This window comes from Fonsecaea monophora (genome assembly GCF_001642475.1).
Source record: "Fonsecaea monophora strain CBS 269.37 chromosome Unknown Scaff38, whole genome shotgun sequence".
In the NCBI taxonomy this organism is placed as follows: domain Eukaryota; kingdom Fungi; phylum Ascomycota; class Eurotiomycetes; order Chaetothyriales; family Herpotrichiellaceae; genus Fonsecaea; species Fonsecaea monophora.
Genome location: NW_019173969.1, coordinates 205,512 through 228,352, shown reverse-complemented (window position 1 = coordinate 228,352; position 22,841 = coordinate 205,512). Strand labels below are relative to the sequence as shown.

At 53.0% G+C, this 22,841-nt stretch overlaps 8 protein-coding genes across 8 annotated transcripts; 4 read left to right on the top strand and 4 right to left on the bottom strand.

Annotated features, from left to right (window-relative positions):
• Positions 1–996: 996 nt before the first annotated feature.
• On the top strand, positions 997–1,501 carry AYO21_05855 (hypothetical protein; the record flags this gene model as incomplete). Its single annotated transcript, XM_022655822.1, has 3 exons — positions 997–1,015; positions 1,091–1,313; positions 1,435–1,501. 3 exons carry the CDS (start codon positions 997–999, stop codon positions 1,499–1,501), a joined length of 309 nt encoding a protein of 102 aa, XP_022511934.1.
• A 3,052-nt stretch (positions 1,502–4,553) lies between these two features.
• Positions 4,554–5,244, top strand: AYO21_05854 (hypothetical protein; the record flags this gene model as incomplete). Its single annotated transcript, XM_022655821.1, has 3 exons — positions 4,554–4,918; positions 5,002–5,045; positions 5,096–5,244. 3 exons carry the CDS (start codon positions 4,554–4,556, stop codon positions 5,242–5,244), a joined length of 558 nt encoding a protein of 185 aa, XP_022511933.1.
• A 1,306-nt stretch (positions 5,245–6,550) lies between these two features.
• Positions 6,551–7,678, top strand: AYO21_05853 (hypothetical protein; the record flags this gene model as incomplete). The annotated part of the gene is made up of 1 exon (XM_022655820.1): positions 6,551–7,678. The coding sequence occupies one exon, from the start codon at positions 6,551–6,553 to the stop codon at positions 7,676–7,678; it is 1,128 nt and encodes a 375-aa protein (XP_022511932.1).
• A 183-nt stretch (positions 7,679–7,861) lies between these two features.
• AYO21_05852 (hypothetical protein) lies at positions 7,862–9,287 on the bottom strand (the record flags this gene model as incomplete). Its single annotated transcript, XM_022655819.1, has 3 exons — positions 7,862–8,617; positions 8,688–8,819; positions 8,892–9,287. 3 exons carry the CDS (start codon positions 9,285–9,287, stop codon positions 7,862–7,864), a joined length of 1,284 nt encoding a protein of 427 aa, XP_022511931.1.
• A 772-nt stretch (positions 9,288–10,059) lies between these two features.
• Positions 10,060–11,681, top strand: AYO21_05851 (hypothetical protein; the record flags this gene model as incomplete). The annotated part of the gene is made up of 2 exons (XM_022655818.1): positions 10,060–10,921; positions 10,975–11,681. The coding sequence occupies 2 exons, from the start codon at positions 10,060–10,062 to the stop codon at positions 11,679–11,681; spliced, it is 1,569 nt and encodes a 522-aa protein (XP_022511930.1).
• Positions 11,682–12,551: 870 nt separating this feature from the next.
• AYO21_05850 (hypothetical protein) lies at positions 12,552–15,290 on the bottom strand (the record flags this gene model as incomplete). The annotated part of the gene is made up of 1 exon (XM_022655817.1): positions 12,552–15,290. The coding sequence occupies one exon, from the start codon at positions 15,288–15,290 to the stop codon at positions 12,552–12,554; it is 2,739 nt and encodes a 912-aa protein (XP_022511929.1).
• A 2,002-nt stretch (positions 15,291–17,292) lies between these two features.
• On the bottom strand, positions 17,293–20,742 carry AYO21_05849 (hypothetical protein; the record flags this gene model as incomplete). The annotated part of the gene is made up of 2 exons (XM_022655816.1): positions 17,293–18,383; positions 18,438–20,742. 2 exons carry the CDS (start codon positions 20,740–20,742, stop codon positions 17,293–17,295), a joined length of 3,396 nt encoding a protein of 1,131 aa, XP_022511928.1.
• A 324-nt stretch (positions 20,743–21,066) lies between these two features.
• On the bottom strand, positions 21,067–21,654 carry AYO21_05848 (hypothetical protein; the record flags this gene model as incomplete). The annotated part of the gene is made up of 1 exon (XM_022655815.1): positions 21,067–21,654. One exon carries the CDS (start codon positions 21,652–21,654, stop codon positions 21,067–21,069), a length of 588 nt encoding a protein of 195 aa, XP_022511927.1.
• Between the last annotated feature and the right edge of the window lie 1,187 nt (positions 21,655–22,841).

Here is a 22,841-nt window from a genome sequence, read left to right as displayed (position 1 = left end):
CGTGTGGTTGATCGATATTGTTATGCCATCAACTAGCCCAGAGGCTCGTTAGGGCTGGGTTTGGACATTTCTTTCCATCGAACTTGGTGGTAGGCTTATGAAGGTTATCAGATAGACTGGCAACTGAGAAGAAGGATTTGTGTGGCAATTCTAAAACACAGTGAAAGTCAAGGGTGCGGCAGAAAGAAGACTTTGTGACCTGAAAGACCTGCCTCTGTAATTTCACGTCAAACATTGCGATAACATCGATTGCTGTGAAGTCAAAGCGTTGTTTGTGACTTCCACCCCACTTGCGGCGAACATTTACATGCTCCTGCGGCATCAAAGGTGAGAGCTCGACCTATCTCAACCTGAACAGTTTGCCCTGCCCGGTCTGGACGACTGCCAGTTCGCGGTGCTGCCTCCTTCGGCCATCCCATCGACCACATCTCGGATGTGACATCTCCACCTTTCAGCTCATATACTGTACCTATTCATACCATTGGACGGCGGATGTTGCAATGGCTGCACGTTTCTTGAAGAGCACCTTGGGTCTGGTATAGGCCTCGAGATCGCATCTCGAGCGAGTTCTAGTGTGACCAACCGGGCTGTGGTCAAGTTTACCGTACGGTCTAGCTGTTGGACTCCCGCGTCACATTCAGACGAAGCCCAAGAGCGAGCTCGCAGTCTCTCGAAGAGGATGGCGGTTGTGCAAACATGGAATCCTTGCAAACAAGCTTCAAGCTTCGGACAATCCTTGGTGATGTTGACTAGCCGGAACTGGTTAGTGGATTATGGGCCGGACAAGATGAGGGGAAACTGCGAAACTGCGAAACTGCGGCCCTCGGGAGAAGTTGGGAATCAACCACCGGCCGATGGACCGTTGAAATCGGGAATGACCCCGAGCACAATTGCGACTTCAACCCGTCCATATCTGTCATCGCTGAGAGAGTCCCTCCTACAGCTCTCCTTCCCACACGTCTCAATCATCTACGACCAGAAAACCCGACCGCAACCATGCCTATCTATCACATCGGTAAGTAAGATCGCCCCATTGCCTTTCCCGTCTGTATAGTCGGCCCTAGACAAATTCATGCTGACCCAAACCTAGTCCTGTTCAAACTCAAACCCGGGGTAACACCCGTCCAACTCTCAAACTTGGGTGTTAAAGCGAGAGCCATGGTCGGCCAGGTCCCAGGCCTGCGGAAGCTCGAAGTGAATACACCGTTGCCATCGACTGCGCACAGAAGTCAGGGATTCAACTGTGGGCTAGTCGCGATTTTGGACAAGGCCGAGGATGTAAAGGTCTACGCTGAGCACCCTGCTCACCTGGAGTACGTTGGCATCACTGAGCCTCCCCACTTTCCGTCGAGGCTTTCGCGAACAAAGCCTCCTGGGGAATTCACCTTCTAATACTAAAGCACTATTGTTGCGCTCATGCTGACCGGAATATAGAGTCCACAAGTTGAGGGAGGAGCTCTGTGACGATACATTGGCATATGACCTCGAGTTTGCAGAATGAGTGCTCGAGTCTTATAGCAACGTGGATCCTGCCATGGTGAAGTCATTTTTCTGTGGTTTGGCTCATATATCATTGGCAACAGAAAAATTCCAGATGTCAATTCTAGTAGTACTACTTACTACTAGTACTTATCTCGACATACAAGTCAGACTAGATGGTTCAGCTAGAACATACCCGAACACACTCTCGATAGTGCCAAACCTCGCCTTCCTTGCTCTCTTCAGCCCTATAACATCTTGTAAGGTCCAGAAACCAACAGGAGGGAAGATAAACTTGAAGGTGGCTTCGTATATTACTTACTACCAGTACTAGTACGTTGAAAATGGAGCAGTAGATGGTCTTGAAAGCCTTCCTGACATAAATGCGAGGCTTTAGGGTTACCATAGCCAAGTACAACTTGAAGTATCCAGGTCCCTGAGGAAACAAAATGCAAGCTCAGGACAGGACAGTGAATACTTTACTACCATAGCAGTACTACTAGTACTTACCACAACACAGATATTCCGCATTATTCCAGTAGCGGAAGCCGTGGGGTTGTCTCCTACCAACAAAGATCAGAAGGACTCTGCTTCGCCTTTCTGGCGGCTAGAATAGTAGTACTACTAAGTAGTACTTTTCAGGGGTTATGGGCTTCTTAATAGAGTTTGATACTACAACTTGGTAGTAGTATACACACAACAAAGATACTAATACAGTGTCAATGCTGCATCACGTGCGTCCGATATATCTGCGCAGTCTCAGAACCATATCAAAGCAGCATCAAAATCGTATCTATACAGCATCAAACAACTAGGGCCGAGGAGCAAGTTCTTAGAATGCTTATGCGTACAATATCATCTTTCCAGAAGGACAAGACGCGTTCTCGGCGCGCTAAGTTCGAACGCAATCCATCCGCCAAAGGCATCGTTGTAAGCAGTTGTTGACGAGGCTTAGCATACTACTACTACTACAGGGTGTCGGGAAACAAGATGAGAGGCCCAGCACTGAGCCGCTCTACCTGATATCAGTTGTAACACAACGGTAAAACTAAGTACTATCAAGTGGTACTACAGTGGAAGGAGCGTTCAACGGCATTCTCCCACACCATTGGACCTGGGATGGTCCTGAGCTACTAGTTCCTGAGTCCATGTCTGTGACCACAAGATCCAGGATCAGAAAAGTGATTATACTGGTTGTTACTATTCCGCCTCTGGTCACAGATGAAACTCCCCCCAGAACACCGTCACTGCTAGTGAGTGCGTCTCACCTCAGCCTCAGCTCCAGTGTCGACGAGATCTTGCAGTTTCCTCATGAAGAACAAGCAGAAATTGATTTTGACCTGATCTTTGTGGCGGATGGAGGAAGACACAAGCATAAGCGTACTCACTCAGTAGTACTTGACAGAGAACTCTCAACCAGTATGGCTTAGTAGTGCTACTGAGGTGTGGTTAGTCCCTCAGGGTGCAGGAGTAAATTATGCTATTGCCAGATGAGAGTCCGCACATGCAGACTGCTTCTGTTAGACCAACAGTGTGCAGCAGTACCAAGAACGAATGAACGAATGCTGAACTTTGAAGCGCGTCACTGAAATCGCTCAAAATGGTCTAGCTGGCTTCTGGGGCGCACGTGTTCGTGGTGATGTATCCGCGAATAGAGAATGGTAAGACAACAGGATACCGTGCTTAATGTCCCTATGTGATCGAGCTATCCTGCTAACAGTACTCGTCGTTATCGAATTGCCCTGTCGCTGGCTACTAAGTACTTAGTAGTACTCTTTGAGCAGTCGCAATCCAGATTGAATCCTAGGGCCTGAGGCAGGGGTCAAGCTTGCCTCGCTCGGCTCGAATCGATAACAACAAGGAGCAATGCCGACGAGACGGAGTATTGGCACGGTCTCTGTCTAGCATTCAGAGATGTGGTTCGTGAAGGTTGAGCGCGAATTCGCGACGGGCATTTGAAAAGGCCATTTGGCTGTCTCAGAAAATTGACAAGGGAATTTTGTCATTTGAATTGTCAGAAACCTCCTTTTTTTTCATCCCTGTCGCAACTTGCAGTGGTCTTTAGGCACGATGGGGATGGAGTCCCTACGTGTGTCTCTGACACGGCAACTAGTACTTCGTGGTATTCGTACTACGGAGTGAGTGGTCATGCCTAACATGTATGGTATTGAGGTTCAAGTTGAGTTGGCTTTGTGCACAGAGCATCTTCGCTTGCCCCCAGAATATGTGGGTTTGTTACGGGAGCATGCTTTTCCAGATCTTTCGCATTCTCGGTAAGTGTTATCGCAAGTCATCGAAGCGTGTGCCAAGGACGGGCTCTATCTAAGCGCCCTTCAAAACACGGGGCAGCCTTGCCCGGGGGGTCTCCGAGTCTCTGTATGCGCCACGTCCAAGTTTATTTCCTCGTCCGAGAGCCAATGCCACCAGGACGACCAACAAAGGACACGGCGATGTGTTTGTTCACTCCAAGGGCCTTCTCCCAATTCCCACGGACGTCCGAATGCAGGGTCAAGTGCAGATCGATCCTCAACCAATCATGGGCAGCAGACCAGCATCTTCGAAACGTGAAACGCGAAAAAGGGGGGTTCCCCTATTGCGCCGTGTCAAACACAGGGGTTTATCCGTTCAACATCCAATAAATGCCATTTGCAAAAACGGCATCACGACGACTGTGAGACTGAGCGCAAAGAATAGCCATGCTTTTTTTTGCGTAGTACTACGTCTATCACTTCTCCATCGAGGCGCAGTGCTAGTCCTGTTGTCAATCAGTGTGGCTTTCCATGTCCAGGGCAAACATGTATATATTGCAATCACATTCCCATACCGAGTCCGCCCCTTCTCAACTCTGGGCAAAACCGTTCGTTGACAATCACAATCCTTACTGTCTCTCTCTTTCTCTCTGTACGCAGGTCGTGCCTCTTTCCATTCTGCGGTTACTACTGGTAGTATATACACCGTCTCTCGCTTTCCACACACTCCTTTTAGCGATTGAAAAGCCCGGCTAGCCCGAAGCGCATACCCTCTTACGCCTCCGGTCTCAACGAACCAATACCCAAATATCTATACATCCAACCATGCGCTTCGCACTTGTGTACCTCTTCGCCGCCGCATTCCCGGCCATTCCCGTTCTCGCCCAAAGAGGACGTGGCGGTGGTGGCGGTGGAGGTGGTGACAATGGTGGTTTCTTCAACCATGGCGGCGATGGCAACGCCCCCAGCACCTTCGTCACTAGAACCTCTGCGGCTCCTCCAGCTGGTGGCACAGCTGCCCCTCCTCCCCCTGCTGCTGCTACCACCGCGGCAGGTAATGGGGGAGCTTCTGGAGGGGGTAACTCTGGCTCAGTCGATACCTCGCTCATTCCCCCCTTCGGCATTACTCCAGGTGTCAAGGCAACCGACGGGACTGCGAACTGCGTCGGTGACAATGGAGTGAACATTCCGTAAGTTGACATCTGCTTCAACAACAACGAGTTCTGACATCGAACAGATGCAACTGCCCACCCGACTTGAACACTTTCGCCAGTGCCGTCGAAGACTCTGTCGCAGCCGGGATGGCCTTCCCATCTGGTAAATCCCTCACATCCTCACTGCAGTCCAACCCACTAATCCTGGCACAGGCAATTCTGCACAAGACCAGCTCACCCGTCTTCAGACGTGCATCATCACCCTACAGAACTTTAGGGGAGGCGCCGGGAGTGGTGTTGGATGTCCCCTTGTCGCCACGACTTGGAAGGAGTTGCAGACGCAGTTGCAGTCGGAAGCCTAGAAAATAAAGGGGGGGGAAAGGAGGGCTAGGAGAGGTACAAACAGAGAAAGAGAGAGACAGAGAGCGTCTAGTAGAGCTAGCCATCAGCAACAAGGGCACTTACCACCATTCTAACGAATATACATGGGTTTTTGAAACGTTTTCCGGTGTGCCGCTTTGAATAGTCGCGCTGAGAGTCGACCTATCATTTCTCGCAAGTCGGCTCCTGACCCGGTTCCAACAATCAGGTTTATCACGACGACGCGGGTGATAGGGGCGCAAGCGTTAGCGATATCGTTATCGCCAGCCGAAAGAAACATGGGGAAGGCTGGTAAATGCGAAACACGATTGTTTCAAAGTCCCGGGAGGTAGCGACGCAAGCGACGCTAGCTACTAAGGTGAACCCTGCTAGTGCCTTGGCATTTATAGTCTCGTGACTCTGGATCTCTTTTGACTTCTTGTTGATCTTGATGGCTCGTGACCTTCAAAATATTATGGTAGTCGTAAAAGGGCCTTGCGAACCTTGACATCCGTGAGATTGACTGAGCAGGCTTTCTGTCCTTGAATTGTCAGCGAGCAAGCAACTCCGTGCTCACTTGACAGGGACACTGTAAGCCTCTTGGGATGTGGTTTGCGCACATCTTTCGCGACAGGCTGCTCTATCCCCCATATAACGCTGGTGAGAATTGCTTTCACGTTACACAGCCGACATTTTCAGGAAACCTGTTCCTCTGGGTTGGAACACCAAGCCTTGAACGCCTTTGACCAAGCAGCCCGACATGACCTGACGTGGATCATCCCGAGACCTGACGTAAAAGGACGGCTCAATGCCTGGAAGTCTTTTCCCGCAAACAGATGCACTGGCTGTAATTCCGACGACTGACCCCTATCAAGGGGGATTGAGGGACCCGATCGATGGATGCACCCGTGTTACTTGGACATGAGAGTCGGTGGCCCTGCCGACTTTCTACCGGCACATGACAGAGACGGAAGAGACGCTTTGTGTATCCAACGAGTACTACGGATATCGCAGTCTGATCAGCCCGTTATACTTTCTCTCCTCAGCCGCCCCTTGGCAGCTGGGGTCGGGAAACCGGATGAGTGATGCGATCTAATAGCTGGCACGGCTGGGTACTTCTCAACCTCGCCGCCAATCATTACTGTGACGTTTACATTTAGTTGCAAGTGATTCCGTGCTTTCCTTTATCTCCTATAATGAGTGCACTGGGCTCGTGGCGAGCATGTACCTGGGTGCGCTATCCGCCGCGAAGTTCTCGAGAGCCCTCCTCTCAAGCACTCGCAAGACAACTTTTTGAGATCGGTGAGGATGGCTCAGAAGATCCTGCAGGCTGGACTCACATCAGGCATGCCTGCGGTGTCAGAGTCCCATGCATCGAAACCTGAACCACTGCCCGCTTCCTACGACGGGCTGAAACATGTTCTGCCGGATGACTTCACGCCTCGGCTGGATTCTCGGTACACACTGCGCGGCAAGGACGGGAGAGATGTCCAGGTCCCCTTGATCGTCTGGGGCGCGTGGTCGTGGGGAGACACGTCAACTTTCCACTGGTCGGACGACGAACTGCCTTCTCTCCGGCAAGCGTGGCAGGCGTGTCTCGAGAAAGGCATGACTTTCGTCGACACGGCTCAAGTGTACGGCAGCGGCAGGAGTGAACGGATTCTGGGAGATTTGGTCAACAACCACAGCTGCGGGGTCGACCGCTCACAGATCATCGTGCAGACAAAGTGGCTACCCGACGTTGTAGACACGGGCATGAACAACATTCACCCGGTCGACGCACCAGTGAAGCAGCTGAAGAAGACGTTGGAGAGGATGAACCTCGACTACATCGACTGCTATCTGGTGCACAGGCCGGCCCACGTCAGCTCCATCAAGCAAGCGGCCGAGGGCATGGCCAAGTGCGTGGAGGAGGGGATGACCAAGACGGTCGGCGTGGCGAATTACTCGGTGGAGGACATGTTGGCCATGCAAGACGCTCTGGCCGAGTACGGCATACCTCTGGCGACCAACCAGTGCGAGTATTCGGTTCTGCGACGCATGCCCGAGATCGAAGGCATGCTCGAGGCGTGCAAGCAACACGGCATTGTGTTCCAATCCTACTCGGCCCTCGCCAAGGGTCGTCTGTCGGGCAAACACACGCAGGGAAACCCACCGGCAAAGGAGTACCGGTTCAGCAGCTACAAGATGGAGCATTTGGAGCCGGCTCTGCGAGTTGTGCGACGGCTCGCCGCCAAGTACAACGTCAGCGTCACGGCCGTGGGTATGAACTGGAACATCTGCAAGGGCGCGATCCCGGTGGTGGGGATCAGGAGGGAATGCCAGGCCACCGATGACATGCAGGCGCTGGGATGGAGACTGAGCAGGGAGGAGATGGCTGAGCTCGACTCGAAGGGTTTCAAGGGGAAGACGACCAAGTCATGGCAGCAGGGATAGTCCAAAAAAAATCTCAAAAAACGTGATAAGCAGAATTTCTCACAGGGAATCTGGATCGCATGACTGAATGACTTGCAATGCTCAAAAGAATCATCGCTTGAACTCGTAGGTTTCTTCTCTGTCATAAGTACCCACCTTCTCTCTCTGTGTGTCTCTCTATCACTCTGTCTCTCTGCGTGCATTTCACATGACAGCCTCGAGAATCTCCTGGACCTGCTCGGCCTTGACCAGCGGGACCGGATTGGTCGGGGACCAAAAGTCGGCCAACGCGCGGTTCGCCAGACCGGGAAGCACGTCCCTCTGGATCCCCAGCTCCGAGAGCGTCCTGGGAAGGCCCAACGCGCGAATAATGACGTCGAGGATATCGCCGAGATCAGCACTGTCCTGACCAAGACCCTTTTGCGCGAGAAGGGCCGCGACCACCGGCTCGGACCAGAGGATGTTTCTGACCTTGGCTTGGCGGTCGATGATCGCCGTGTTCCCGGCTGCGTGTTTGATGTTGTACTTCATGACGGCGGGACAGAGGATGCAACTGGTGACGCCGTGCGCGACGCCCAGCGGGCCCAGCTGGTGTCCGATGGCGTGGCTGCCGCCCATGGGCACCCCGGCGCGGATGTTGTCCATCGCGAGGATCACGGCCATCTGGCACTTGTGCCGGGCCTCGCGGTCCTCGGGGTCCTGTTTGCATCTGAGCAGGCTCGGGACCAGCAGCCTCAAGCCCTCCTCAGCCTTTCGATCGGACGTCTCTGTGCCTTGGAGCGAGCACAGCGCCTCGACACAGTGATCGAGGCTCCTGACGCCCGTGCTGAGCCAGTGATACGGCGGAGTCGTCATGCACAGCTCCGGGTCGAGAATGACCAGGTTCACGCCCATGCCGGAATGCAGGAACGCGACCTTGTGCTTTGTAGAGTCGTCCGTGCCGCCGCCTAGGCTGAAATACTTTGGGGGTCATATCAGCGCATGGCTCGACGGAGGCAATTCAAGAAGTATAAAAGGGGGTATTGAATACCTCGCCACCGGAGAGACTTGTCGGAATCGTGATCAGTGGCACCTTCGGCTCATGCACCGTCGCAGGGACGTCGGTGCTCTCTGAAGAATATCTGGCGAGCTCCTTTGCCGTTCGGATATTATTTGCAAGTGCCTGGACACGGATATTAGATTAGCACTCTGAGTCAAAACACTCCCCAAGGGGCTATCCGAGAGAGAGACACACAAGTGTCACCATTTTCGCGCCATCGGTGATACTCCCAGCGCCCAACGTCACAAGACAGTCGGCGTTGGATTCTCTCGCTTCGGCCGTGATTTGCAGAATCTCCGACCACGGCGTATGCGGTGTCATACCCTTTTTGATACCGACGACCTTGTCCCTGCCGATCGCCTCGACCAGCCTGTCCAGCCTGTCGGTCTCGCGCGAGAGGGTCCCAGACGCTACAATGTACACTCGCGAGGCGTTAAAGGTCTCGCGCACGTGTTTGGCGCATGCTTCCTGGTACGGCAGGCCATAGCTCACGTATGGCGAGGACAGTTTGAGGTTCGAGACCGGGATGCCTGCGAGGTTCGTGCCAGGAGGGTCTGTAAACGCAGGTCTGTAGACCTCGGTTGGCGACATTGCTGGTCTGGTTTGTTTCAAATGAAGAGATAGAAGCAGAAAGGGTGCTACGCGCAAGAGAGGGTATTTCGTTTGACTATGGCTCGAAGCGAAAAAGCCACTGAGTTTTGCAAATCTTCTAGAATATCCTCGCAATAGAACGTGTTACAACAGCCGGGACGATGAAGACAATCTCCCGAAGCGGAGTGAGGGGACCTGCAGTTTTCCCCAGACTCGCTTCTCCCCAGATATGTGGTTCGCCTTTTGTAGAGGTGAACACCCCGCATTACCGAAGGCGCTGTCTTGGTGCATTTCTAGTCTGCATATGCGGGAAGATGCGTTGAGAAGTCTTCCAGCGCGAGCCAGGGATGTTTTTGTGTAACATCGTAGATCTGCCGTCGTGCAGCCCGCGAATATTCTCCATAGGCCAGATGTTCTAGAATTGATTCAGTGCATTCAGTCCATCCCTGATATATTCGATATGGTCTCAGAAGCTGCGAGATTGGGCCTTTTACTGGTAGAAGAGTACCTTTATCCAAGAACATACACCGTTCACAGAGAGAGCTGCAAGGCTGTCATGAAAAGGGTCACTCAAGGGGCACCCAAGGGCACGCAAAGGGGATAGAGATGAGGGCTTAGTAAGCGCCGCGAACCCGTCTGAACGCGTGTGGTTGGACGCGTCGCGTAACCAATTTACAGAAAACGACCCGCGGAGTGACCGTTTTCTGCCGTCATAGAAAAGATTCACGATAACGACGACAGGTCCTCCGACAATGCCGGACCGCCTTCGAGCATGCTTGCTCCTCGTGGCACCGCCCTGCCCAAGTTAGAGAGATGCCTCGCAGAACTCCTCCGCACCTGCGTACACCCGCCCTCGCTGGTCCTCCGAGTCGAACACGTATTTGGGCAAGCGCATGCGGGTAGCCGTAGAAACGCAGTCGACGACCGTGACGACGAACGAGACGAAACGCCCGTCACCGGCGATGACCACGGCATCGACTCTGCTGCCCGAGAACCCGACACATGGTCCTTTCGCTTCGCAGCCTCGGATGGCCATCTCCAGATTCAGGCCGTCTTAGCACCCACCCTCCTCAGAGTGAAGGAGCTGCGCGACCTACAACGGGGGGACGTCATTGAAGTGCGCAGGTTCCAAGTGAGGAGCGCACCTCGACTGAGTGGGAAAGGTCGAGTGGTATATCTGGGGATCCGAGACTGCGCATGGGTCGGCCGGGACAGAGAGCCTGTCGAAACATCTGAGGGCGAGGACCAACTTGAACTCGAAGGTGGCTTCCTTAGGGAAGAGCACGACGACATGTTCCGCAAAAAGCCACATCCTCAAAGAAAAGACTTGTCCTCTGCTTCAGGGGGAAGCGCATCTAAGAAGAGAGATATTCGTGACCGCGATGACCGAGCGCCTGGCTCTCGCAGCGCGCAGAGTAAACCAAAGTCGTCCAAGCCGACACAAAAGGTATCTCGGAACATGTCAGAGGATGATTCAGATGATGAGCACGGTTTCGATACTATCTTTGTGTCTCAATCGCGGCTTGAACAGCGCAGGGAAGCACTTCGCCAGATCCAGCAACCGCCGCCCATGGAGGAGGCTACTGTGAGTCGACCACGGCCACATGGGAATGGCAATCAAGAAGAGACACAAGGTAACTTCACAGCCAACGTCTTCCTCCGTCCACGTCAACTCACTCACTTCTAGATAACGAGGATGACTACGAGAGACAAGCTGTCCGCGAAGCTGATGCATTTAACACTCACAACCCCCTTAACGTTCCCCATCACCAGCCCACCGATATCGCCAGATCAACCACTTTCTCCGCTCCGCCCGTTCCACAAGACGATGACCCGAGGACCCGACTTACCAATCTCGCGTCGATATCTCCAATCGACAGCCTCGCTTCACTCCTTGCCCTGCCGCATCAGAAAAGCTACTCGTGCACCGTCCTCGCTCTGATATCCTGGGTGTCCCCCTCGCTGATCCACCGGCCCAACACGCCATTTCCGCCCAAGCGACACATCAAAATCCACGATCCGTCCATCACGCACCGCACGTCCGGCGTCACCGTGTCTGTGTTTGTGGACGCGCAAAAGTTTCTGCCCGCCGTGGGCACGGTCGCCCTGTTCCGCGGCCTGGTCATGCACCGGCTGCGAAGGAGTTCCGCGGACGGCGAAGCGGACGTGATTCTGAACAAATACCCTCCGAAGACTGGGAGCCAGAGAGCCGAGGGCGAGGGTTCTTTGGAGAGTGCCGCTGGCGGTATTCGCGATCAACACCCTGAAGGCGATGGCGACGAGCAGGAAGAGTGGTTCATTAGTGACGAGGCCAGACTCGTCGCCATGGGCTTCGACGTGCAGAGGATCAAGGCGTGGTGGGAGCAGAGGCTTGTCGCCAGGAAGGGCAAATGAAGGCTTTTTTCACATTTCTCTTTCCTTTTTTTTCGTAGACAGACGAGGCTACAGAAGGAGAGAGCTCGCACACACAGGACATTTCTTGAGAAGAGAAAAAGGCACGCATGCATGCCCAACCAAGGTCAAAACGAAGCGGCTCCATATTTTATTTCTTCAAGTCTATTCGAAGGACCAAGAGTAAAAAAAAGAGCTAAACAAACAGGCAAACAGACAGGCCTCAGAAGCAAGCCAACCTTTCCTTGTCTATCGCGGATTTGCTTGATAGTCACACGGTGAATTGAATCCAAGAGAGAGAGAGGAAAGAAAGGATGAAGAATACATGACAGCGCTTCGTTTTTCATGTCACTCGTCGCTCTCCCCCGAACCCTTCATGTCACTGAGACAGACAGACCTGTAGTATCCCCGCCCCCTCCTGAAATCTTCTGTTTCGTAGGTTATTCCCCAAGCCTGCCCACCCAACCCATACTCCGTCATTTTCTTTTGTCCTCATATGTACGTGCGCGTGTGTGTTGTGTGTTGTGTGCAAGAGAGGGAGCGAGAGGCGGAAACAAGAGATGGATACTTGAACCGGTGACCGACTCGTGTCCAACCCTATCCTTCTCGCGTATCATTGTGCTGGAATGAATGACCCGTGGTGTTTCTTCGCAGGGCCTTCCCCAACCAAGCCATGGCAATCCCATACAGCATCCTATATAGCTTGGGTATTTCCTGCCGCATCAGAATATCGGCTCAGCTCGTCTTGGCTGGTCTGGATTTTCCCAGGCTGCCTGCTGTCCTCATATTGTGTGATTTGGTGGATCGTGAAAAGTATTGTTTTTCGTGCTTCTCCGGAAGCATTCTGCTCCAAGATATTAGACCTCTTCTCAATCATGGCCCGAATTTTTCTCCTGGACCCAGCTTCAACCATGGACACGCGCGCCAGTCACACCCTTGTTTGTAGACCTCTGTCCCCCACCACTTGAATCCTTCAGTCCAACCTGGATATACGAAGCCAAAGAAGACAATGAGCAATGAGAAAGCCAGTCCCGAGTCGAGTGCAGCGGACATGGTCATGGTGTATTTGCCCCACCAGCCAGGGGCTCTCCTTCTCATAAGTCCGTTGAACAGAAAGCATACCACGGCCCACACCGAAAAGTTCAAGCCCGTCGCAGGGGGGATCCAGGACAGAGAGCCAAAGAGGACAGGTAGATTGATCCTGCGCCAGACGGATTTCTTCGTGCTCTTCCTTCCCACTAACCACACTAGGATCGGTGCGATGAAGCCGATGAGGAAAGCCCAGACAAGGTGTCGGTAGAGAGCACCAGGACCGAAGAAGCGCTGTGGTCCAACAACACCCCAGAGAATGCTCCCGTTGAAGTGGACACGAGCAATGGGACAGTTGAATCCGTTGATGGCCTCCGGCGTGCAGATGCCGGGAATGTTGATAAACATCCAGTTGAGAACCGTAATTTGTACCAAGCTCGAAACCAAGGTGGCCGCCATCTGGACCTTGAAGAGCAGTCTCGGTGGAATCTTCATATAATGGCCCAGCTTCAGGTCCGAGGAGAACTTGATGCCTTGTGCCGAGGAGATGTAGCAATAGGTCACGAAAACCATGTTGGCGACGGGACGGCCGGGGAAGACTACTCCACAGATCAACTGGCAGATCAAATAGAGGCTGCTGTGCTGGTTCGTGATAGCCATGACGATACCGACGGGGATGAAGAGAACGGTGGTGATACCAAGAGCCATGAGAAGACCATACCAGGGGAGATGGACCGGGTAGTACTCGACAACGAAGATGCCGACGCCCAGCATAGTGACGAATGTTAGAGCGTACCATGTCATTGGCACATCTTGATAACGTTTCATGAGACGGTTGTGGACGTCTTCGCCCCCAGCCTTAATAGACTGACTGTCAACCCTACGCAGAGAGGGGTCGTATCGACCATTCTCCGCAGAGCTTGGGACAGGCTGGTACCCTGCACTGCTCTTTTCCTGTCTTTCTTGGAAGGCCTGTTGGGATTGTCGCCAGACGTCCCTGCCATGCCAGCAGGTTGTATGGGTAAGCAACGCCGTCAGAGCAGCGAATTGAACCCCATAAGAGAGCACATATGTGATGGGAAGGTATACTTTGGAGTAGTTGTCATAGGCCTCTTTGTCGAAGACAAAGTTCGGCGTCAGGATTTTGCTCACGTCGTAGGGCTTGCCCGTATTGTCGAAGACGGCCGAGGAGAGAATCGGCAGATATCCCGAGAACAAGACATTGCGGTAGTAAAGTATCGGGGCGATAATCCACATGACTAGAATGAGTCCGCCGACAACATTCGCAGCTGCCCACCAGGGAGTGAGCAAGGGTGATCCAATGTAGGCAATTTGAGCCCAATCAAAGGTCAGGGGAAAGAGTCCCAGTCCCGAAGCCACGCCAAAAAGGTTCGAGACGACTACATTCTTGGGTGCGAACCAGGTAACGACATTGAAGTAACTCAATGCCGGCATCAGCAGTCCTGGAAAGAAATACCATACAAACGCTGCAGCCCAGACGTAAAGGAAGAATCTGTAACGGGAAATGGTCCATCCGTTGGCCGGCTTGTTTTCGTCCTTGTGCATTGTACTGAACATGGCCGTTGACATCAGCGTGCCGGGCCAGATCATGGCCGCAGGTCGGACGAGGTACCTTCTGGTCAGTCCGGCGAACGCATAGCCAAGGATTTGAGTTGAAATGGTTAGTAAAAGTTGATACAGAATCGGAACATCCTGCTTGTAGAATTTGTGCTGCTCGACAATGACATCGGTCGCAAAGGCGAATCCGAACGAGACGTTGCTGCTAATGTATACGCAAGCGTGTTCCTTCTCGTTCCAGCGGCCCTGAGCCAACCAGAGCCGCAGGCGTCGCAGTCGCGTTTGAAACATTGGAATATCATCCTTCTGAAGTGAGCCATTGACGAAAAACTGTTCCTGGTCATCTGCGCGCTTGAGGAGGTGATCCCAAAGCTTTCCCATGGGATGGACTAGCACCAGAGCAATAACCGGAGTGATGGCAACACTCGGATACCTCAACGAGAAAAACAGATTGGTGGCTGAGCCGCCTATTGCAAACAGCAAAGACAGCGTCCACATTCGAGGGGTGCTGATTGATAAAGCAGTGTTGTCCGTGGCCGGCACTGAGGCTCGAACCTCTGGATATGGAGAGTTGTCCGGGGGATCTTCTGTAGAGGGTATGTATTCTTGATCGACATCTGAAAGACTTGCAGTGCGGGCACTCGAGTTGGAAGACTCTGCCTTGCTCCCGGCCATCGCCGGGTTGGCGAAGGATGCTTTGGCGTCCAGGCCCATCCCGACTTCGCTGGCGACGGAAGAGGAGGACCTCCGATGCGTCCATTCTGAGCTGCGTCGTTGTTGATAGAGTAGTCGCTCATCTGAGGAACGACCCTGACCGTCCCGGAGATCCTGAGCGGACCGAGCTCTCTTGCCACGACGCTTCCTTGAGACACTCTCACGATGCGTATCCTCCTCATCTTCCGATTCCAGGTCCGAGCCTGACCTGTCGTTTACCAACTGGACCGTGCCATATGACCCCGTGCCGACGGCCGGGGAGGAGCGTATCAGGAGCAAGCCGCGAGACATGATGGCATTCCACGCACGGGAAACCAGCCCTCGGCGCCCCTGGATCGTGTGGGAGGTGGGTGCTGTCACCGGAGAGGCAACAGGTTCGAGCGTCTGACGAAGAGGAGTACCCGATTCAGATTGGGACCCCAACTCAGCTGACCCAGCAGCATCTTGCAGTGCACGGGAAGGAGGAGAGGAGGGCGAGGAGAATGTAGAGAGCTCGAGCGCAGGGTTGGTGATGGACGAGAGGTGGGGAGGAGGAGGAGGAGGATCTAAAGCCTGACCCAACCCAGAGGGCATAGCATTATATTAGGTCCGAGTCATGGCTAGACTAGTAGGAGTAGTGAGCAGCGTTTAGCAAGGCAGACGAGACGTGGCCACGACACGGTGACTAGAAACAGACGAACGTGGGAGAAACCTCACCGCAGTTAGGACAGGGTGCGCACCAGGCGAGCAGGGTGGTGACACAAGGTTGAAAGTGGGCTACAAGTGGTGCGTCTGGGAACGGCCACAACCGTCTAACTGGCCAGGCTTGCCAGGGAGGGCGAGCTTCGGAGAAGTGATTCGGCAATCAAATCTGATAAGATTACGTATCTGTGCCTGCTTTTTACCTGCAGGTGGTCTTGGGAGCCTGTCAGTTGTCTTGTCAGTGCCTGTACGGAGTACGAAGGAGGGACGGGAACGACGGGAAGAGCCCGAACACCCCCCCTGAAGCGAGGCCTAGTGGCCCCTTTGTAGGTGCCTAAGTGGCCCCAATCGCCTGTCGCACATGACCTCCGGGCACCTCGCGACGTCTAGTTGTGCCCAACAGAGCCCATTAGCGACGGTGTTAGGCTCACTATCAGCAGCACACTAGCCTTTTTGGGGGGTGCCATCGTTAATGCCTACTTAGGTATGTACCCTCCACCTATAAGTATGTAACTGTTTACCTAGATCGGGAGATTTCTTTGAAGGGTCAGAGTAGGACATACCTACAAGTATGTGTGTTATACACAGTGCTACTGACACACGGTATAGCTGTGACCTTTGTATTTGCTCTCGATCCATGACCCAGCAGGTAAGTCTCCTTCGCAATATACTTGGGTGAATACGCAGCACCTCGTACAGACAGCTAAGAGGCTCTATCGAGCAAACCTGGTCGACTCGCGCTTTGCTTTCCCCATGAGAAAATATTCAATGGCCAATACCTTAGTGCCAGTGGCATCATCACTCCACCATACTTGTACTTGTGGTGGTAATGGTTGGGTATCACTTTTTTTCACGATCCACGGGTCGGAGGGGTATCGGGATATTTTCCAGTCCTCGTATACCTTTCATCTGAGGGAGGATGGTTGCCCTTGAGTCTCAATATCAAATGTCTTTCTTGTCTGTCCACGAGAAGTAAAATAGAACCTCTCTCCTTGTACTTGTTTGTATATGTCGATACCATTGGGCCAGCAAAAGCCATTTGAGCCTGACTGGATCTCCAAGTACACATCCCTGTCGCCTACACACTTGTACCTCCTTGTACTTACCTCGGTAGTGTCGAACTTAAGTTGTGGATGATCCTTGTCTCCTTCATCCTGATTACCTGGCATAGTGAACGACCCTTGGTCAAGGTTTTCCTCCCTAAAGCATAAAGACACCTGATGTCACATTGTGCTTCTTCACATCAACTTCACCGCTTCGAAAAAATTCTACAAGATGCCGAAAGAAGCATACACAAAGTCGGGTGACTTCGCACCTGACCATCCCAAGATTATCACGAAACCTCCTTTGGGGCTGATTATCATTATCAGATCATCTAGCTGCATGCTAAGTAGTGGAGCTGGTACCAGGCACCGACATCGGCCTTGCCAACAGTACCTCGTAGATCCTTTCAGTATCCGATTCGCGTTCCCTTCTCACCCACGTATATGAATGACCATGTCGATTGCTGCGCTCTTTGGCCTCCACAATATGCCTTTCATTCCTTCTGCCAGAACCCATCACAATGCATCTAGTGCCATACGAGCGCCATAGACTGTGGGGGCGATCTCTTTCAGAACCCTCCAACCTCGGCGCCTGCTCGCGTCAACATGTCATAGACCCGACCCGGTAACTTGTATTTGACAAGCCCGGCAAAGACCATCAGGTCCTTGGCCATGTTGCTGAGTTGGTCTTTCATTTCGTCCGCATCTCCACCATATCCTGCCTCCCACCTGCCATTGCGGACGATATTGTCTCGTTCTCCCCCGATGGCCCGCACCGCCCAGACGACACTCACTCCAGCGCAACGAGCAAGGATTTGGGGGAGGGCGCTAAAGGCTGTCGCAGCAGCTCTGATTGTCGGAATGGATCCATTGGCCCGCAATGGCAACAAGCCCAAGTCATTGAGCTCCTCTAACGCCGTCATATAACGAGGCGGGTTGGCTTCGAGATTTTCTCGCACCGAAAGCAATCTGATGAGCACCCCGCAAATCTCACGGTTCGCGCTCGAGATTCGGTTGAAGTAGGCGGCATTCTCATTGTATAACGATATCATGTTCTTGCCCAATTCGAAGGGAGACGACGTGGACTGTGTAAGTGACAGTGACGACTGAGGTCCTCCGTGGTTGCTGCTGGATGGCTCGCTCTGACCGTTGGACTGCCGCGGTTTCAGAGGTTGCAGCTGCATCGGTGCCTCGCCCAAGTCTAGCGTCACAGCATCGGCCAGAGCTCGGTTGAGGACGCTAATGACATTATCATAGTCTTCGCAGAGATGATAAAGCAGTACTGCATCCGCGATTTGCCCGCGCTGATCCGCGATGGCAGCCGACTGGCTGGTGATTGATCTCAAAAATTCTTCCCGCGTGTCAAGGTGAATCAACCTGGCCCGTAACTCGATAGCACCCGGTATCCGCGTGCCATCACTACGAATATCGCCCAACAACTTTGCAAACTCACGGGTTTCCAGACAGAGTTCTCGCAAGCACTCATGACAGGCATTGATGTGGACCAGGCCCAGGCTTGCAGGCTGCAGATCAGAGTTGAGGCAAAGCATCGAGAGATAATCCACCGCAGGCACAGGAAGTGCCGTTCGAAAGGTTCCTGTATGATATGCCACGAGTGGGACAAAGTTGATCATGGGTTGCTGCGTGGTAGAGAACGTCACTGCGTAGTAAGTCAGCACCATCAGATGGAGTGCATCAGACGAAAAATACTTACAGAGCTCGTTGCCAGCCACCGAAAAGTCTGACACCCTTAACAACCCGTAATATGACAGGGCAATGGCAAAGTGCACTGCGCTCAGAGGATTGAAACTGTGCAGATAGTCCACAGCCTGCTCAAACATCCCTGCAAGAATCTGCATCAAGAAAAAGGTGCCGTAACCACTCGAACCCTCAACTTGATTTTTCTGGAAATGTTTCTGCCCGATCTCGGTGACTGTCTCACAAATCTGTTCAAGTCCAAAGATCTCGCCAGAGATCTCCTCGTACATTTCGGTCTCGCGCGCAAGGCTGAACTGGAGCCACAACCAGTCCTCAACACCCTGTCCCACAGCATCTAAATGTCTTGAACTCAAATCACATCTTCCGATCACCTTGTAGCAGGCAATTCGGTAAGGGTCAACCGTGTTCTTCGGACCGACCTTTGTGCGGTTCTGGTATTCGTTGTCGATCATATCTTGCAGTTTGCGGCCCAGTCGCCGATCTGGGTTGTTTGCATATGCCGTCAAGTATGAGACGAAGCGTCGCTCAACAGACTGGAAGGCAGGGTCGTTGTTCACATACTCTGCCGCCTCTTTAACAAAACCGCATCTCAGCAAGTAGAAAATTAAGACCCAGCAGTAGTCACCGCTCTCGCCGCCCAGTTGTTGGAGTTCAGTTCCATCCGGGGCAAGATCTCGTCGGGCAGCCCGCAACCGGATGTAAGCCCGCACGATGTTGATGACACTTGGCTGTCCTCCCAAAGCCGCTTCTCTCGCATTCTTCTCAATCAAAGATCGAAGCTCACGCCAGAATGCCTTTTCCAAGAAGGTCCGAGAGCCCTCAACGATCTGCTTCTTCAGTTTGAGAGTGGCCGGAGCCGAGGTTGTCTCGTCCAGATATGCCTGAGCATATTGTCGTTCCCTGACTGTTGACTGGCCTTCCTTGGTAATTTCTCGTAAAGCTTGATAGGCGTCCACTATTTGCCGGGGGCTGTCTGCCTTGTTTTGCTCTTCGGTTTCGGCGAAATTTTGCAGAAGAGCGTACGACTCTTCTCGCACCCTAGCTTGATTGAGATCCTCCACTTTACTGATGAATGACTTTTCCTTCGCCCTGAGCTCGCGCTGCACCTGTGAACTCGAACGGGGAGGCCCTGCCGGTACGGGAGCCGCACCTTCACTTTTGAAGAAAGATGTCGTCCCAGCACCGGAACCTGGAGTGCCAATGATGGATTTTTCCATTGCCGTGCGACCAAACACGCTTCGTGTAGCTCGAGACGTCTCAGAAGCCCCTTCCTTGCTCCGACCACTGGTTTTACCAAAGCCACCACCGGCTCCCGCGTTGTCCTCGGGAGACGCCAACCCGAGATGTTCCATAATTCTGGCCTTTTGTTCCTCAAAGTCGATACCCAAGCTCTCCTCGATGAAGCTGTCGACTTCACGGTAGACGCGTTCCATACTCTCCTTCAGCATCGCCTCCCGACCTTTGACTCTCAAGTCTCGAAGGTAGGCGCTAGATTCATCGGCGAAAGCCTGCGTCGCCATGCGTGACACAGGTGCAGATTCATCCGGTCCCAATGCTTGAAAATCCTTATAAGCTTGACCAGGGGCAACCCCGGAGCCAGCCAACAGATAATGTGCTCGACTGTCTGGCAGAGGCTCCGTTTGTTTCGCCCCGCGTTGCCTGATCTCTTGTGCCCGTCTGGCCAGATCTCCCAAGTCCATACTAAGGCTGGGTAACTGATTCTGACGGCCAGTGCCATCAGCCCACAGTCTCGGCTTTTTCTTTTGGCGTTCGAGGAGGCTGCTAAAATATGCGGCATCTCGATTGTTTTGCGGAGGGGCGGCTGCTGGTTGAGTTGCCTGCGGTACAGTTGTGTTTGTTGCGGCTGCGAAGGCACCACCACCGCCGCCGCCACCGAAAAAAGACGTATTGCTCGCGGGTGCTTGTGTGTTTGAGGCGCCGAAGAAGGAAGTCGATGCTGGTGCTGGTTGCTGGGCAGTAGTTGTTGTCGTTCCAAACAGATTTGTCGATGGAGCAGTGGTTGTTGTTGTTGTTGTTGTCGTGCCTAAGGAGAAAGGAGCAGAAGTCTTTGCAGGGCCCCCGAGACTAAACAGTGCACCAGATGGAGCAGCGCTTGAAGTTGGGGCTGTGGTGTTGAGGCTTGGGAAAGAGAAGGGTTGGGATGATTGTGAGGTCGAACCGTCAAAGATGGACTTTCGTTTCCCTTGGGCATCAGTGGTAGGAGTTAAGCTGGCACCACCAAATAGACTACCTGGACCTGATGTCCCTGGCGCAGAGGAGGACTGGCCAAACAGCGACATTATGGCTGTCGGTCGGGAGCTACCAAGATACAAATACTGGAAATGCTAGAAGTCGCGTCTCACAAAAAATGGATTTGGACCGCGTTCAATGAGGCTGCGGAGTTACAGGCGCAGTTTGCAGCGCAGTTCGCAGCCTTGGCAATTATTGCCGCTTTAACGCCCCCTTCGACTCCATCGCGGATAAAAGAACAAAAAGCCATTTGCCAGTCATCCAGTCAGCCAGTCTATCAGTTCAATTATCCCCGGACCCAGCACAACGCCCTGTCAGACACCTACCCTACTTCCAGCTAGAAGTGAAGTTGTGATTTGCAGCAGTGATGGCAACTAAAATACAAGTCTAACGTTCTGGTGATGCCCTGACTTCCCGGCAGGCGCAAGGTAGGAAAGAGGGCACGACTCTGAAAAATTCCAATCAGACTGTGCATCTGAAAAAGCGTCCTGCGGTGATGGCGAGGGAACAAGGAAGCTCTGTGCCTCCAGCCCGCTGTCATTTCCCCACAAATCATAGTGGAAAGGATCATCCGTGGTCAGGGGCTCAACACCACTGAAAGGCTGGTCTTGCGGCTGCATAGCAGGTGTCTCAACAAAAGCCGCTTTGTCTGGATTTTCCAAGGGGACCTGGTAGTCCCCCCATTCCAGCTGAGACTGTGTGATTCTGTCCTCGGCACTGGCAGGAGTGGTTGTAGGGGAGCTGACCGGTGAAACCGTCGACTGTGGACCGGTTTCGCCGTGTTCGGGGTCGGCCTCATAAACCTCGAGAGGGGTCAGCCCTAGATGATGCAGAATATCATTGACACTCGAGTCCTCTTTCATGAACTGAGCGCCAAGATCGTCCGTTGCCTCCCCTGTTCTGAGACGGTGATGAAGGATATGGACGGCCTCGATAAGAGTGGCTTGCTGTCGCCCAAGCATTTCGGCATACCTTGACACCGGTCAGTGACAGGGTTAATCGAGTGTGGTTATGTCAACTTACGCCAATACCGTGTATGGCCGGGAATTTCTCCGTACATGGGTATATGTACACGAGGTTCCCCTTCGCGTGCAGCTTTTGCACGGTGTGTCTCCATCGCACTATTGTTGCAATCGCTGATCAGACGTTTTCTTTCCAGGTGTGTGGAAAGATGGACGAACCTTGGCTTTTTTGATCCTGCAAAGATCACAAGCACGATTGGTGCGCGGGATCTTCTTCTTCCTCGTGGCATAGGAGATATCGCCGCCGACACTGAATTCGCCATTGCGCCGCCCAGCAGCGGGGGCGGGCGCGAGTGAGATGGAGTACTGGCTCTGTGGCAGCATGGAGAACGAGACAATGGTTGTCCTGTCAATGATGTCTGTCGATAGCTGCGCTGAAACGAACGATATTCTCTTGGATATGCTGTGGTCGACGGATTTCCTGCAGGGCGACCACTAAACTCCCCAGGGACCATGTTACGACGTTTTAAAGATCTGATCAGATGGGGATGCCTGGATCTCATCATTGTCGATAAAGTTATCCTTTTGCGCCATCCTGCGCCGTCGTGAAGCAAGGTACCTGTTGGAGCCAATGGACCTCTGCACATGTCCCAGGGCGGTCCCGCATCGACAAGCTTTGGGCAATCATGAGATGATTGACGCTGTCCAAGACCCAAACGCCGGAAAAAGCCCGCGACCCGCCACCCTACCACCCACCTCTATCCCAGCAGAGAAATGCACCTCACCTGATGACAATACTCTTGCCTTGGCCGCATCTTCTAGTCGACGGCTTCACGCATTTCGCAGGCACGGCATTCTGTGCGAGTGATTCTCACGTTCTGAATCAAGCGCCGCCATTTCTTGTACTTGAACAAGTACATCGACAATGAGTGCAGCTATTGGACATTTAGGGACTCCTATTCGCGAAGGAGCTATGGTCGCACCATTATCTTCTCACTACTATGGTGTGATAGGGCTGTCGCGGTTGGTGTTCATGTGGCTTCCAATCTTTTGCTTTGACAGCATATGGTCGACATGATGTGATGACAGTTATATAAACCATGCGAGAAGCTCGAACCCACTTTGTCGCCTCCATGACCAACAGCTCGAATCGACAGCAGAATTGTCTGTTTTGTCAAAACCAAAGA